The 14,625-nt window shown below is 49.6% G+C and overlaps 1 protein-coding gene across 9 annotated transcripts in view; it reads right to left on the bottom strand.

Moving 5' to 3' along the window:
• The window catches only part of Dscam1 (Down syndrome cell adhesion molecule 1), a 63,509-nt gene that overhangs the window by 17,586 nt on the left and 31,298 nt on the right, over positions 1-14,625 (bottom strand). For 5 of the 9 annotated variants that reach the window (XM_070283338.1, XM_070283337.1, XM_070283339.1 and 2 more), the window contains 3 exons: positions 10,139-10,983; positions 9,913-10,074; positions 4,630-4,929 (listed from right to left, as the gene is read on the bottom strand). In XM_070283338.1, coding sequence (XP_070139439.1) covers positions 4,630-4,929; positions 9,913-10,074; positions 10,139-10,983 — 1,307 coding nt within the window. Of the gene's footprint in view, positions 1-1,085; positions 1,207-2,976; positions 3,368-4,629; positions 4,930-9,912; positions 10,075-10,138; positions 10,984-14,625 lie in introns of those variants that run through there. The other 4 variants (XM_017176449.3, XM_017176441.3, XM_070283342.1 and 1 more) reach the window with 3 other exon arrangements.

The following is a 14,625-nucleotide window of genomic DNA, read 5'->3' on the forward strand; positions in this document are numbered from 1 at the left end:
GTGACGGGCCTGGACACTATCGATGCTCAGCATACTGTTCCGCTTGCCGCCCTTTACCACATTTATACCCGAGTAGGAACTGATTCCGTAGCCATTAAAGTACCATTCAATATCGATGGGCATGTCTCCGCTGGAGATTAAACAAGTCACCGAAACGGAATCCTCAACGTTCGTGGGCTCGTCTCCAAAGTCAAAGGGTGTGATTTTTGGAGGCGCTTTGGAGTGAAGGTAGTGATTAATAAATAATGAGAAGAAATAATAAGGGAAATCCTTAAAGACTAGACTGGAATGTCTTCACAATTATTAGTTGTACCATTCACAACCAACTCGCTTGTGTAATTAACGGCTGCAGCGTGATTCTTGGCCCGGCAACTGTACTTTCCCGCATGCCGGGCCTGGACACTGTCGATGCTCAGCATACTGTTCCTCTTTCCGCCCTTTATCACATTAATACCCGAGTAGGAGCTGATTCCGTAGGAATTGAAGAACCACTCGATGTCGATGGGTAGATCACCGTTGGATATGAGGCACATGACCGACACTGAGTCCTCCACATTTGCCGGAACGTCACCAAAGTCGAAGGGGGTTATCTTGGGAGGTACTTGGATTTACAAGTGGAAGAGGGTGTTTAACTTAACTCAAAATGGAAATAGAAACTTAAGGCTACCACTAAAATATGTAACAACCGTTCACGATCAGGGCTGCAGAGTACTCGCTGCTGGCAGCCTTGTTCTTGGCCTTGCAGCTGTAGTTTCCCGCGTGTCCGGCATGAACCGAGTCTATCGTAAGCACACTTGTCCGCTTGCCCCCTCTCAACACCGCAATTCCAGAGGCGTAGTTAATGGGGTCACCGTTAAAGAGCCACTCAATGTCGATGGGCGAATCGCCAGAGGACACGAGGCAGCTCACGGAAACCGAATCCTCGAAATTGGCAGGGGATTCCCCAAAATCGAATGGCGCTAGTTTCGGCGGGGCTTTAACAGGGGGTTGGTGGTAATGTAATAGGGGAAAAGTAACTTCAATTAACAAAATATAAAATACTATATATGTAAATAAAACTATCTAAACTAATGCATTGGATATACCATTCACTATCAACTCAGTTGTATAGTTCACAGCAGCTGCGTGATTTTTGGCCCGACAACTATATTTCCCCGCATGGCGAGCATGGACGTTATCGATTGTGAGCATGCTTGTTCTCTTTCCTCCTCTGTAAACAGTCATCCCGGAGAAGGAACTAATGCCGAAATCGTTGAATAACCACTCTATGTCTATAGGCAAGTCTCCGCTGGAAATGAGGCAGGTCACCGAGACGGAGTCCTCAACGTTTGTGGGCTCCTCGCCAAAGTCAAAGGGAGTAATCTTTGGGGGGACTTTGGTAGTAACAAAATAACGACATAAATAAGTGCAAAACTTTTAACTGAAGAACATAATTTAAACATATTATTCTAGTTCAACCAAAAATTATCTTCTTCTATACCATTCACAATCAGTTCTGTGGTGTAATTAACAGCGGCAGCGTGATTCTTGGCCCGACAACTATATTTCCCCGCATGACGAGCATGGACATTGTCAATAGTCAACATACTGGTACGCTTGCCGCCTCGCAGAACAGTCATTCCTGAATAGGAACTGATTCCGTAGTCATTGAACAACCATTCTATATCAATGGGCAGGTCTCCGCTTGATATTAAACAGGTGACCGACACAGAGTCCTCCACATTCGTGGGATCCTCGCCGAAGGTAAAGGGTGTGATTTTGGGAGGGACTTAAAGGAATATGACTTATTAAAATGGAAATGTAACTCAGAAGGTATCTATTTAGACTACTTAAAGCTAGCTGAAAATACCATTCACTACTAGATCGGTGGTGTAGTTCACGGCAGCCGCGTGATTCTTGGCCCGACAGCTGTACTTTCCCGCATGACGAGCCTGGACATTGTCGATGCCCAACACACTGCTCCGTTTGCCGCCCTTTACAACAGTGATGCCGGAGTAGGAACTGATACCGAAATCGTTAAACAACCACTCAATATCGATGGGTAAGTCTCCGCTGGATATGAGACAAGTAACCGAGACGGAATCCTCAACATTGGTGGGCTCATCTCCAAAATCAAAGGGCGTAATCTTCGGGGCAACTTTTGGGGATAGATACAACCAAAGATATAACAAATTAACTAAAATAAATCACTTGAACTGATATAGCTAGACTTGAATAACGTAATACCATTCACGATTAACTCGGTGGTGTAGTTCACAGCGGCAGCGTGATTCTTTGCGCGACAACTATACATTCCCGCATGTCGAGCCTGGACACTGTCGATGCTCAACACACTATTCCGCTTGCCACCTTTCATAACCGATATTCCCGAATAGGAGCTAATTCCAAAGTCGTTAAATAACCATTCTATATCGATGGGCAGGTCCCCAGTGGAGATGAGACAGGTCACCGACACGGAGTCCTCCACATTGGCCGGCTCCTCGCCAAAGCTGAAGGGTGTGATTTTTGGTGGAGCTTCGAGGAAGGGGTGGGAATAAATAATACTTAAGACATCAGGGAAAACTATGAGTTAAAATAACTTGATGCTCCCCGCCAACCATTCACAACCAGGGCCGCTGAGTACTCGCTGCTGGCCGCCTTGTTCCTCGCCTTGCAGGAGTAGTTTCCGGCGTGTCCCGCGTGCACGGAATCGATGGTCAGCAGGCTGGTCCGTTTGCCTCCGCGCAGGACCGCAATGCCCGTGGAAAAGTTGATGGCCTCCCCTCTAAACAACCACTCAATATCGATTGGCAGATCACCGGAGGTGACCAGACAGTTGACCGAAACGGAGTCTTCAAAATTTGAAGGGGCCTGGCCAAAATCGAAGGGCGCTATTTTCGAAGGGGCTGCGTGGGGGTAGGGGATAAAATCAGGAATTGAAATCATAATGCAAAACAAATCTCTCCTAAATCGGGAACAGAAATTCGATTCCGATACCATTCACAACCAGCGCGGCCGTATACTCCGCAGAGGCAGCGTCATTGCGCGCCTTGCACGTGTAGTTTCCTGCGTGTCCTGCGTGCACCGAATCTATAGTCAGGATGCTCGCCTTCTTACCACCCTTAACTATGGACACTCCAGTATAGGCGCTGACGTGGGCCCCGTTGAACAGCCAGGTAATATCCATGGGCAGGTCGCCCAGGTAGATGAGGCAGTTCACCGAGACGGACTCCTCAAAGTTTACGGCGTGATCGCCAAAGTCAAAGGGGGCGATTTTCGGGGGCACTTGGTCGGGAAAAGGTAAAAGGAAAGTGGACAAGTAAAAAACAAAACTGAAAATCAAACCCAGCTCGCCCTTAATCAGAAATTGCATGCATCGAGGCTACAATACAGCCACAGTACCGTTCACAACTAGCTCGGCCGTAAGGTTGACAGAGGTAGCTCTATTAACAGCCACACAGGTGTAGTTCCCCGCGTGGTGATCGCGGACAAAATCTATGGACAGTGCGCTGATCTTCTTGCCCAACTTAACCATGGACACATCGTAGACATTCTCACTGATCTCGCGTCCATTGAAGAACCAGGCAAAGCTGACGGGAAAGTCGCCCGAAGTGACCAGACACTGAACGCTGGCCGATTCACCGAAGTTTGAGGGTTCGTCTCCGAAATCAAACGGAGCTATTTTGGGAGCAACTATTTTAGGGATTGTACGTGTTTGTTTGGGGCGGAGGAGAAAACAAAAAGACAACAAAAATTAATCAACTTGCTACTTAAAAGAGGGCATTAACCGTTCACTTTCAGCTCGGCCGTGTGGTTGGCACGACCGGCTCTATTCTCGGCTATGCAGGAGTAGTTCCCAACATGCTTGGCCGACACCGCCTCGATAGTCAGTTCGTTGATGCGCTTTCCGCGCTTGGTGGTCAGAATCTCTAGGTAGTCCTCAAAAGGCCGGTCGTTCAGGGTCCAGGTAATGTTGACGGGAAGGTCTCCCCCCGATATTGTGCACTGAACATTCACAAACTCGCCGTAACTCATGGACTCCTCGCCAAAGGAGAAGGGACTTATTTTTGGCAGAACTAAGGTGTTTAAAAGGGTGTTCAAAATGAATCAAAATAAATTAAAAATGTTCAACTTATATCTAATTATGACTTCCTCCCTCCGGCTAACCGTTGACAATCAGTTGAGCTGTGTGCGCCGTGACGCCCGCCTTGTTTTGAGCGTGGCACGAGTAAAACCCGGCGTGGTGAGCGGACACAGACTCGATGGAGAGCACGTTAATCCGCTTGCCGATCCGTGAGAAAGATATATCGTGAAAGCTATCGATGGTGGCATTGTTCAGCAACCAGGTAACGTTTATGGGAAGGTCACCACCCAAAATGGTGCACTGCACGGACGCAGGTTCTCCGTAGTTCAGGGGCTCCTCCCCAAAGTCAAAGGAAGCTATCTTGGGGGCGACTTTGGGGCAGAAAGAAAGACCAAATCGGTAAGTCCAATGTGCAAGAACAGTCCGCAGTAAATCACACAAGCTCAGTTAGAAGGATGGGGTTAGAGAGATGGGTTTGATTAGTAGCAACGCATACTGTCAAGACTTTCAAGAAGGGAACCGCAACCATTAGAGACTAGCCACCATGAGGCGATCCGTTCAAGTACCGTTTACTGTCAGATCGACGCCATAGGTGGTCGTTCCGGCCGCATTGCTGGCTATGCAGGAGTAGCGGCCCGTGTGGGCCGGACTGGCACTGGGGATGGAAAGCATGCTCGTCTTCCCGCTAATGCGATTCGTGCGCATCTGCGGCTGCAGCTGCTCGAAGCCGGAGTCCCCGGCGCTACGTTCGAAGCTCCAGGTAACCTTGACGGGGCGGTCGCCCTTCTGGATTTGGCAGAACAGGTCGATCGAGTCGCCCATGTTGATCACGTCCTCGTAGGCGAAGGGCACAATTTGGGGCAGAACTGGGAAGTGATTAGGGATTGGGCTGGGTGTCAAATAATCTCAATCAACAAAACAGTAACGTATGATAGGTCTACGGAGTTGGGTCAGTAACCATTGACGAGCAGCTCAGCGGTGGAGGTCACGTTGCCCGCACTGTTGCTGGCTACGCAGCTGTAGTTTCCAGAATTGGCCGCCTTGACCGACTCCACCGTGAGCATGGTAATCCTCTCCCCGATCTTGCTGGCCATCACGCCTAGGTGCGTGAAGAGCGGCAGCCCGTTGTGGGTCCAGCGGATTCTCAGCGGAAGATCGCCCTTGGCCACGTGGCATGTCAACTGAACACTGTCGCCCTCATTGGCCTCCCCATCGAAGCTGAAGGGGTGTATGCTGGGCAGGACTAGGATGGGTGGGGGTTGGAGGTATTGTTTAAATCAAGCATCACATAAATCAAGACAAGTCTTAGCTACTAATTAAGAGATCGAGGGGCGCAGTAACCGTTGACTTTCAGCTCGGCACTGTAGCTGCTCTCGCCCGCCTGATTGCGAGCGAGGCAGGTGTAGACCCCGCGGTGCTCGGCTGCTATATAGTCGATGTTTAGGGTGCTCGACTTGCTGGACATGCGACCGATGACCACTTCCAGGTCCCCGCTGTTCAGGATGCGATTATCAAGGGCCCAGGTGATGTTGATGGGCAGATCCCCTTTGATCACGGTGCACTGAATGCCCATGGTCTCGCCAGAGTTTGAGGCCTCATCGCCAAAGTCAAAGGGTCGAATTTGAGGCGGCACTAGTTTTAGTTTGGGTTGGAGAACAGGGAACGGGAAAAACAAACAGAAAACAACACAGAACTTGAAATCACAATATCTGATATTAACCATTGACCAGAAGCTCGGCGCTCTGCTCAGTAAACCCAGCCGCATTGGTGGCAATGCACTTGAACAACCCCCGGTGGTGGCCGCTGATGGCGTCGATGCTCAGCGAACTCAGCTTGGGCGACATTTTGATGATCCGGATCCCGACGTGTTCGTTGGTAATGGGCTGCCCGTTGAGAGTCCAGTGCAGCTGGAGTGGCGTGTCCCCCTTGAAGACCATACACTGGACCGCCGTACTATCGCCGTAGTTGGATGGTTCCTCGCCGAACAGGAAGGGCATGACTTGAGGGGGAACTAGATGCGAACAGGGGAGATTTCTAACTCATTCTTTTCTTACAAAATTTATATATTTCGCGCATTTCTAGGCCTTAACTCAACTGGGGTAGCTTGGATTTATTTCTCTAAGCTGACTTTATTTAATATCACACTTTTCTCAGTTATAGCTCCGTGCTCCAACACTAGACAGCAACAACACTCAGTGGAGACAATATCAATAGTGTTAACTAGTTAAAGCGTGCTCTTATGATGTTTTAGATACTTCAGGGAAAACCAACCATTGACTTGCAACTCGGCCACGTATTCACTGGAGCCGGCCTCGTTCGTCGCTATGCACTTGTAGACGCCGCGATGGAAGGCATTCAGGGAGTCAATGTTCAGCAGACTCGTGCGCTTGTTCAGGCGCACCAGGGTGAAACCATTCTCCCCATTCACGATCAGAGCTGCATTGAGGGACCAGCGAATCTCCAGGGGCAGATCCCCCTTGGGTACCACACAGTTGGCACTGGCTATGTCGCCCACATCAGCGGCGGATTCGCCGAAACTAAAGGGCAGAACCTGGGGCGGCACTTGTGGGAGTATGGGGAGTGAGTGGCAAACGATTAAAATCAGAAAATAATAACGAAAGAAACTATCAACTATGAGTATGATATGTGTATTGACCATTCACGTGCAGCTCGGCACTGTACTCTGCACTGCCCGCCTTGTTGCTCGCGATGCACCTGTACAATCCGCGATGTCTGGCTTCCAAGGAATCAATGCTCAGGGAGCTGGTGCGCGGGTTCAGGCGCGACAGGGAAAAGCCGTGCTCGCCAGTTATTATTGGCGCTGAATTCAGAGTCCAGCGAATCTCCATGGGAAGGTCACCCTTCGGCACCATGCAGAAGCCACCAGCCATTTCACCAGTATTTGCTGGCTCAACACCAAAGTCAAAGGGTTGGATTTGCGGGGAGACTTTGTGAAAAAACAAAGACGGTGTAGAGGAAAATAAAATTAAAGGCAAAATAATTACTGCAAACTAAAATAGCTTTCAAAACTATAGACGAAGCAGAACAAACCGTTCACATCTAGTGTGGAAACGTATTCGGCGTAGCCCGCTGAATTGTTTGCTAGACACTTGTAAGTGCCTCGATGCAGAGCCTCCAAGGAGTCCACGTTCAGCGAACTCGTCCGCTTATTCAGACGCACCAGTGTGAAGCCCAGTTCGCCATTTACAATGAGAGCAGAGTTCAGGGTCCAATAGATGTCTAGGGGTAGGTCGCCTTTTGGAACCACGCAAGTCACACTCGCAACCTCTCCGCGGTTCAATGGCTCATCGCCAAATGAGAAGGGACTGATCTGTGGGGCAACTATTGGGGGGACACCGTTATGTCTCAGAAGATCAACAAAGCTCCTTAGGACCAAATAAACCAGGGTATTGTTAGTAAGAGGGCTACAGAGAGGCACAAAAGGTGTTATCCAGAGGACCACCAACCATTAACTTGCAGCTCAGCGGAATAGATCGCTCGACCCGCCAAGTTCTTAGCCACGCAGCTGTAGGAGCCGCGGTGCTTGGCCTCCAGAGAATCCACACTCAGATAGCTGGTTCGCGCATTGAGCTGCATCACCGTGAATCCATCCACACCTGTCTTCACAGATTCACCATTCAGAATCCAATGGATCTCCAGGGGCAAGTCGCCCTTGAGGACCACACAGGTGATGCTCAAAACATCGCCCATATTCAATACTTCGCTCCCGAAATGGAAGGGCGATACTTGGGGAGGCACTGCAGGTGTCAAAAGGGTTAAATAAAATGAAAATGTACAAATTAAAATATAACTGAAAATAAAAAGGCTAAGGTGCGTTGAGTGATATCAATGTGGCCATGTACCGTTGACCTTCAGCTCCGATGTGGTGAAGCTAGATCCTGCCTTGTTCTCGGCAATGCACTTGAATACCCCGCGATGATGCTGCTCGACGGCGGCTATATTCAAGACGCTCGTCTTGGGAGACAGCTTCAGAATGGTGATTCCCTCCTCCCCATTGATGATCGGTCGCGAATTGAGCGTCCACTTGATGGTGATGGGTACATCCCCCTTCTGTACCATGCACTGGACCCCGGCATTCTCGCCAGTATTCACGGGATCATCGCCAAAGGAAAAGGGAGCAATCGAAGGAGGAACTATGCGGCAAGGAAGTGAAATCAGGACAAAAACCAAATGAAAATCTTAGAAACATAAAAGCGATGGGTGGAATCCTAAGCGATTAACCATTCACAGCCAGGATGGCGGATTGCCTTGTCTCCCCGGCATTGTTGGTGGCCACGCAGGAGTAGTTTCCCGCGTGCCGAGCTCTTACGGATTCGATGCTCAAAACGCTGATGCGTTGACTATTCCGAGTCACTATCAGCCCATCGTTGGTGTACACTCGGCCGCCGTTCTTGGTCCAGGCTATGTCAACGGGCAGATCTCCGCGGTTGACAGTGCAATAGGCTGACACCATGTCCAGCTCGTTGATCACATCCTCACCGAAATCGAAGGGCATTATTTGGGGCAGGACTGGATAGTTGAGGTAGGGAAAGCGGGAGGCAATAAAAGGAATCAAAACTTAAGAGAACAGCTTCAAGTACGATGAGCAATAACCATTGACTGCCAGCATGGCGGACTGAGTGATGGCCCCGGCATTGTTGGTGGCCACGCACGAGTAGTTTCCCGCATGCCGAGCCCTCACGGACTCGATGCTCAGGACGCTCAGACGCTGGCTGTTCCTGGTCACAATCAGACCGTCGTTGGTGTAAACGCGCCCGCCGTTCTTCGTCCAATATATGTCGACGGGCAGATCACCCTTGTTAACCGTGCAAGAGGCCGAAACCATGTCCAACTCGTTGATGGACTCCTCGCCAAAGTCAAAGGGCACGACCTGGGGCAAGACTGGGATGGGGTTGGGTTAACAAAACAGAAAGCAAAGCAAAAGCAAGAATCTTTGGCCAAGATAATGAAACGAATGAGGGCTAGTAACCATTGACGGCCAGGATGGCCCAGTGCCGGGTCTCGCCCGCATTGTTGGTGGCCACACAGGAGTAGTTGCCAGCGTGTCGGGCCCTTACGGACTCAATGCTCAGGACACTCATGCGAGTGCTGGTTTTGGTCACCACTATCCCATCATTGGTGTAAACGCGGCCGCCGTTCTTTGTCCAGGCCACGTCGATGGGCAGATCTCCCTTGTTAACCGTACAGGAAGCTGATACCATGTCCAGCTCATTGACGCTCTCCTCGCCAAAATCGAAGGGCACGATCTGTGGCAACACTGCATAGGGGAGCGAGGAGGGGACGGTATCAAGGAAACGGAACTCAAAAACCAAAGTCTAAGCAAACTACGACTGAAGGCACATTGAACAGAGGAAGGAGCGAACCGTTGACCCGCAACTCCGCCGTGTGGTAAATGACCCCAGCCGCATTCCTGGCCACACATGTGTAGTTGGCCCGATGACGAGCGTGTACGGACTCAATGCTGAGCATGCTTATGCGCTGCGTGGTCTTTGTGATGAGGATGCCATCGTTAGACATCAGGCGGCCCACTCCCGTAGTCGGATCAGGCGCTGTTGTCCAGTACAGCTCCAGAGGGGTGTCACCCTTGTTTACCGTGCAGGTGGCCGACACCATATCGTTCATGTTGATGGTCTCCTCCCCAAAATCGAAGGGCACGACCTGTGGCGGAACTGAGCGAAGAGTTTTGGGTCGAGTTCATCGATTGAAAGTGGAGCTAGCGACCAACGTTGAAGCTGAAACCTAAAGACCCGCCCAAAAAGAGTGGCATCGACCAGAGCTCTCCCATTCAAATGGGGGAGTCTGGGAAGGAGCTAGAATTTTTTACTTACCCATGACTTGCACTTCCAGAGAGCCGCGGGCGGAGTATCCCTCCTGGTTCTTGGCCACGCATGTGTAGGTCGCCTGATCAGAGTTGCGCTCAACGTTCTCGATGATCAGCGTTCCGTTGGGGAAGACCTTCTGTTTGCGGTTAATGGGCAGGGCACGGTTATCTGCGGTAGGAAAATATACGGCAAGGTATGGTAATGACCAACTCTTTTCCTTTTCGTTACTCACCTCGCTCCCAGACAATAGAATCAATAGGGTAGCCGGCAACTGGGCAGGTCACCATCAGGGTCTCTCCAGCCACGATGGCCTTCTTCTCCATTTGTCGGATGTAGGGCAGGCCGTAGACATTCAACTTGGCAGAGTGATCAGCCACGCCCACCTTGCTCTTGGCAATGCACTTGTAGAGGCCACCATCGTTGGCATGGACCGAGGTAATATTCAGATAGGAAACCACATCGCCGTTGACCGTCACATACTGTCCAACCTGATAGCGATCGTTATTGGCAATCTTCTTGCCATCGAGCTCCCATGAAATTTCCGGAGTGGGGTTGCCGCCGGCGACGCACTTGAGGAACACACTTGGTCCGGGCTCCATGGTCTCTTCCTGGAAAGCCTGTCGGATAACGGGAGGATCGAAGCGGCCGCCGAGCTTCAGCTCAGCACTGGCCTCCGCCGATTCCTGGTCATTCCTTACGAAGCACTGATACATGCCCTTATCCTCCTTCTTTACGGATTCAATACGGAGCACTGGCTCGCTGTGACCAATGGCCTTGCCGTCCTTCATCCAGCTAACAGTCTTGATGGGGTTTCCGGTGTACTGGCAGGTGAATACAGCGGGTCGTCCAAAGTCAACGGTCTGAGTGGGGGGATCGATCTTGGCGGACAGTGGGGCGGTGACGGTGAGCACGGTCTCTACGCTCTCGCCTCCCACGGAGTTGTTGACCACGCACAGGTACTTGCCGGAGTCCTCAACCACGGCGTCCTTGATGATGAGAGTGCCGGAAACCTGTTTCACGCGATCATTCAAAACGACTGCCTGCTTTCGGGTAGTGCCTTCGATGAACTTGTACCATCTGGAACGAGAGGAGAGTGTTAACGGGAATTCTAAAAGTCAAAGTTGGCATTGGGGACAGTGGGCACAGAGTGAGCAAGTTTAGCTATTAGATTGAATCTCTATAATCATTGAGCTACTTACCTTTGCCTGGCATGGCGATGGAGCCTACTTACCTCTGAATATTAATTAATTTTTTGACTTATTCATTTGCTCATTCTGTGCACCACTTTAGGGGGTTTTGGAAGTAAGCTGACGGCAACCTAACGAGAGGGAATCTAGCAATCTTCTACCTATAAACCGGCACTGGATAGCCCTGCCCGGGACAATGTCCAACAAAGGTGCCACCCAAGGGCACTTCGTTGATCTCAATGCTCTTTACGGAAATGCGGGGCTTGACAAGGCCAACGGGCTCTGCAATGGGGGTTAGAAAAATCAGGGACTTGCTTTCCCAGTCGGGAGAACTGCCTGAAGGATTGTTATACTACTATATCTACCTAAACACTGGATGAGGATAGGCTTGTCCCTGGCAGAGAATGGAGAAACTGTGCCCCAACTTCTGGGTTTGTTCCTGCAGGCGATCGCCCGATATTGTGGGAGCTACGCTGCCGATAGGCTCTGAAAGATATCGATGTTCGATGAGGCCTCTTCACTTAATATTGTATATATGCTGCCTGAATGTTGAGGATGTTGAGGATGATCCTGACATTACCTAAAAGCTGGTGTGGGAAAAGATTGTCCCAGGCACAAGACGGCCAAATCAGTTGTCGCCGCTCTTGTCATTTCCTGCAGGCGACCACCGGATATTTTTGGGGCCACACTACCGACGGGCTCTGTAAACCGTTGGCCCTTTTGTAGCATTACATTCAAAATCTGTGCCTAGAAAACTGCCTGAATATTCGACTAACCTTATGATGGGTACTGGAAATGCCTGCGCCTGACAGAGCAGAGCAAAACTAGTCGAGATCTCTTTGACAAATGTAAAACTCTTGGACTCGCCAGAGAAGGTGGGAGCTTTGGCGCCGACTGGCTCTAAAAAATATAAGAATGTGGTTTACAAGGTGACTGGGTGGAATGCGTCTTAAGTCTATTTAATGACTACCTTATCAGGGGAATCGGATAGGCCTGCGCCTGACAGAGCAAAGCAAAACTCTGGCCAAAGTGTCGTACGAAAGTATAGCTTTTCATATCGGAAGCAAAGGTAGGGCCTTTGGCACTGACGGGTTCTAGGAAAATATAAAGATATACCGTAAACTGCCTGACGTTTTGAGCTTTACCTTGCATAGGGAACTGGAAATGCCTGAGCCTGACACAGCAACACAATATCACTCGAACTGGCGCCGAGTAGACTGGATATCTTTGAGACACTAGCAAAGGTTGGAGCCTTGGCACCTACCGGCTCTGGAAGTCAAAGAAAATATATTTAAAAGACCCCCAAGGAACCAAATGTCAAACTGCCTGCAGGGATTAGCTCATTGACCAATAGACTACCTCATTAACGGAACCGGATAGGCTTGAGCCTGGCACAGAAGAGCAAAGCTGTGACCCACTGGTCTTGTATAGGAAAATATATTTGAATCTGTTGAAAATGTGGGGGCCCTAGCGCCAATGGGTTCTGTAAATAATTGTATATGTGAAGTTGAGTGTAAGAAAACTGCCTGAATGGAGGTAAAGTTTCCTAACCTCATGATTGGGACTGGATACGCCTGAGCCTGGCAGAGTAGCGCAAAGCTCTGACCCACAGGACGGGTGTACGAAAACGAATTAGAATCGGTGGAGAAGGTGGGAGCTCTAGCACCAATGGGTTCTGTAATCAAACATTTACACTTTATCCTAGTATTTAAGCTAATTTAAATGAAAGCTAAAAAAACTGCCTGAAGAGAGAGTTCGTGTTTAGAGCTAACCTCATGATGGGCACTGGGAAGGCCTGGGCCTGACACAGCAGAGCAAAACTCTGACCCTCAGCACGGGCGTAGGAAAAGGAGTTGTAGTCGGAGGAGAATGTGGGAGCCCTGGCCCCAATGGGTTCTAGAAAGCATTCAGAGTGTTATGTATGTAATGCCTGAAACTTGCCTAATGATGGGAACGGGAAAGGCCTGAGCTTGGCACAGCAGGGCAAAGCTGGCACTAATCGAGCGCTCGAATATGCTGCCCTTGGAGTCACTCGAAAAGGTCGGAGCCTTGGCACCAACGGGCTCTAAAATAAAAATGTATTTATTCTTAATCTTGCTAATAATATGAAAGTCCTACACAGAACCAGTTGGACAGTTGGGGAACCTAACAGGGAAAGGGATTTCATTACCTAAATATAGGCACAGGGTAGGATTGGGCCTGGCAGGTAAGAGCCACTTCGCTTTTTTGAGCCGTTTGAATAGTGAATTAGTTATTCGGTTTCGGTTTTATATTTTTACCGAATGAAGGACTGCTGAATATTGGGCTTTATTGATTTTGAATTTTGTTTTTATCGCACTTAAATGCATTGAGAGGCAGAAACATCTTAATAAACATTTTCTAAATGATAGATTGAATATAGTTATTAAATATTCAAAGGCTTACAAGGATCAACTATAAATCGACTAACTAATAAATAAATAATTAAGATTTCCCATTGTTTACCTAAAAACTGGGACGGGAAATGCCTGAGCCTGGCAAAGCATGGCGAAAGTGGTATGCAAAGGTACAGCTTGCTGGAAGACCATTACACCGGTGGGCACCGAGGGAGCTTTGGAACCAATGGGTTCTATATATTTAACGAAACAAGTTTATACAATTAAATCAAGCCGCAAAAGTTTTTTAACGTTAGCTTTAGTATATAAAATTTCCCTATAATCTCGTTTGACTATGAAAACTGCTTTGAACGTTGGCCTAAGCGCTCACCTGATGATGGGCACTGGAAATGCTTGGGCCCGGCAGAGAAGAGCGAGGGCCGAGCCCCTTGACCTCTCCACCTCAATGAGCTTGTACTCGAGGGAAAAGGTCGGGGCTTTGGCGCCAACGGGCTCTGCAAGTGAAATTAACCTTTAGTTACTCTTATCGTAAAAAAGTCACTGACTGAATGTAGAGGTACTTTCTTCTTTTCCTCTTAATTTCAAATAACAAACTTTCGCTGCGACGCGCAGCTTGACCTGGCAACCCTAACCTGACCGCGACCTTAACCTGGTCGCAAAGTTTGTACAAAGACTGCAGTGGTGTGGAGGAGAGGGGGAGACATTGGCTTGGTATTAAGCAATGCAAACTCCATGGGGGTCGGGGTCAATGTTAAGGCCAGGGGCATGCGCAGAAGCGCCGGCTCAGTCGGCGACAGCTGAACGTGCAACAAGTGGAGGTCGCGCTGCCGGTTGACCTCGGGAAAGTGGCACAAACCGGCGGCTGTTGACCCAGAAACGTGCGTTCATTCATCAGCCAGTGTGCGAGCGGGACAGATGCGATCCACACTCGCCGCGGAGGGGTAATTGTTTGGGAAATTTCGTGTGGATTGCGAGTGTGCGCAGTAGAGAGCGGGAGAGAGCCAGAGAGACCGAACCAGTTTGTTTACATCTCTCGCACGCACACCAACGCAACCTAGAGAGGAGAGAGAGAAAGGGAGGCAGCAGCACCCACATGTGAGAGTGTATGGGTCTGTTTACCGATTCTCGTGCTTTCCGCCTTCGCCCTGTTTATGGTT

This window comes from Drosophila kikkawai, chromosome 2L, assembly GCF_030179895.1.
Source record: "Drosophila kikkawai strain 14028-0561.14 chromosome 2L, DkikHiC1v2, whole genome shotgun sequence".
Lineage (NCBI taxonomy): Eukaryota > Metazoa > Arthropoda > Insecta > Diptera > Drosophilidae > Drosophila > Drosophila kikkawai.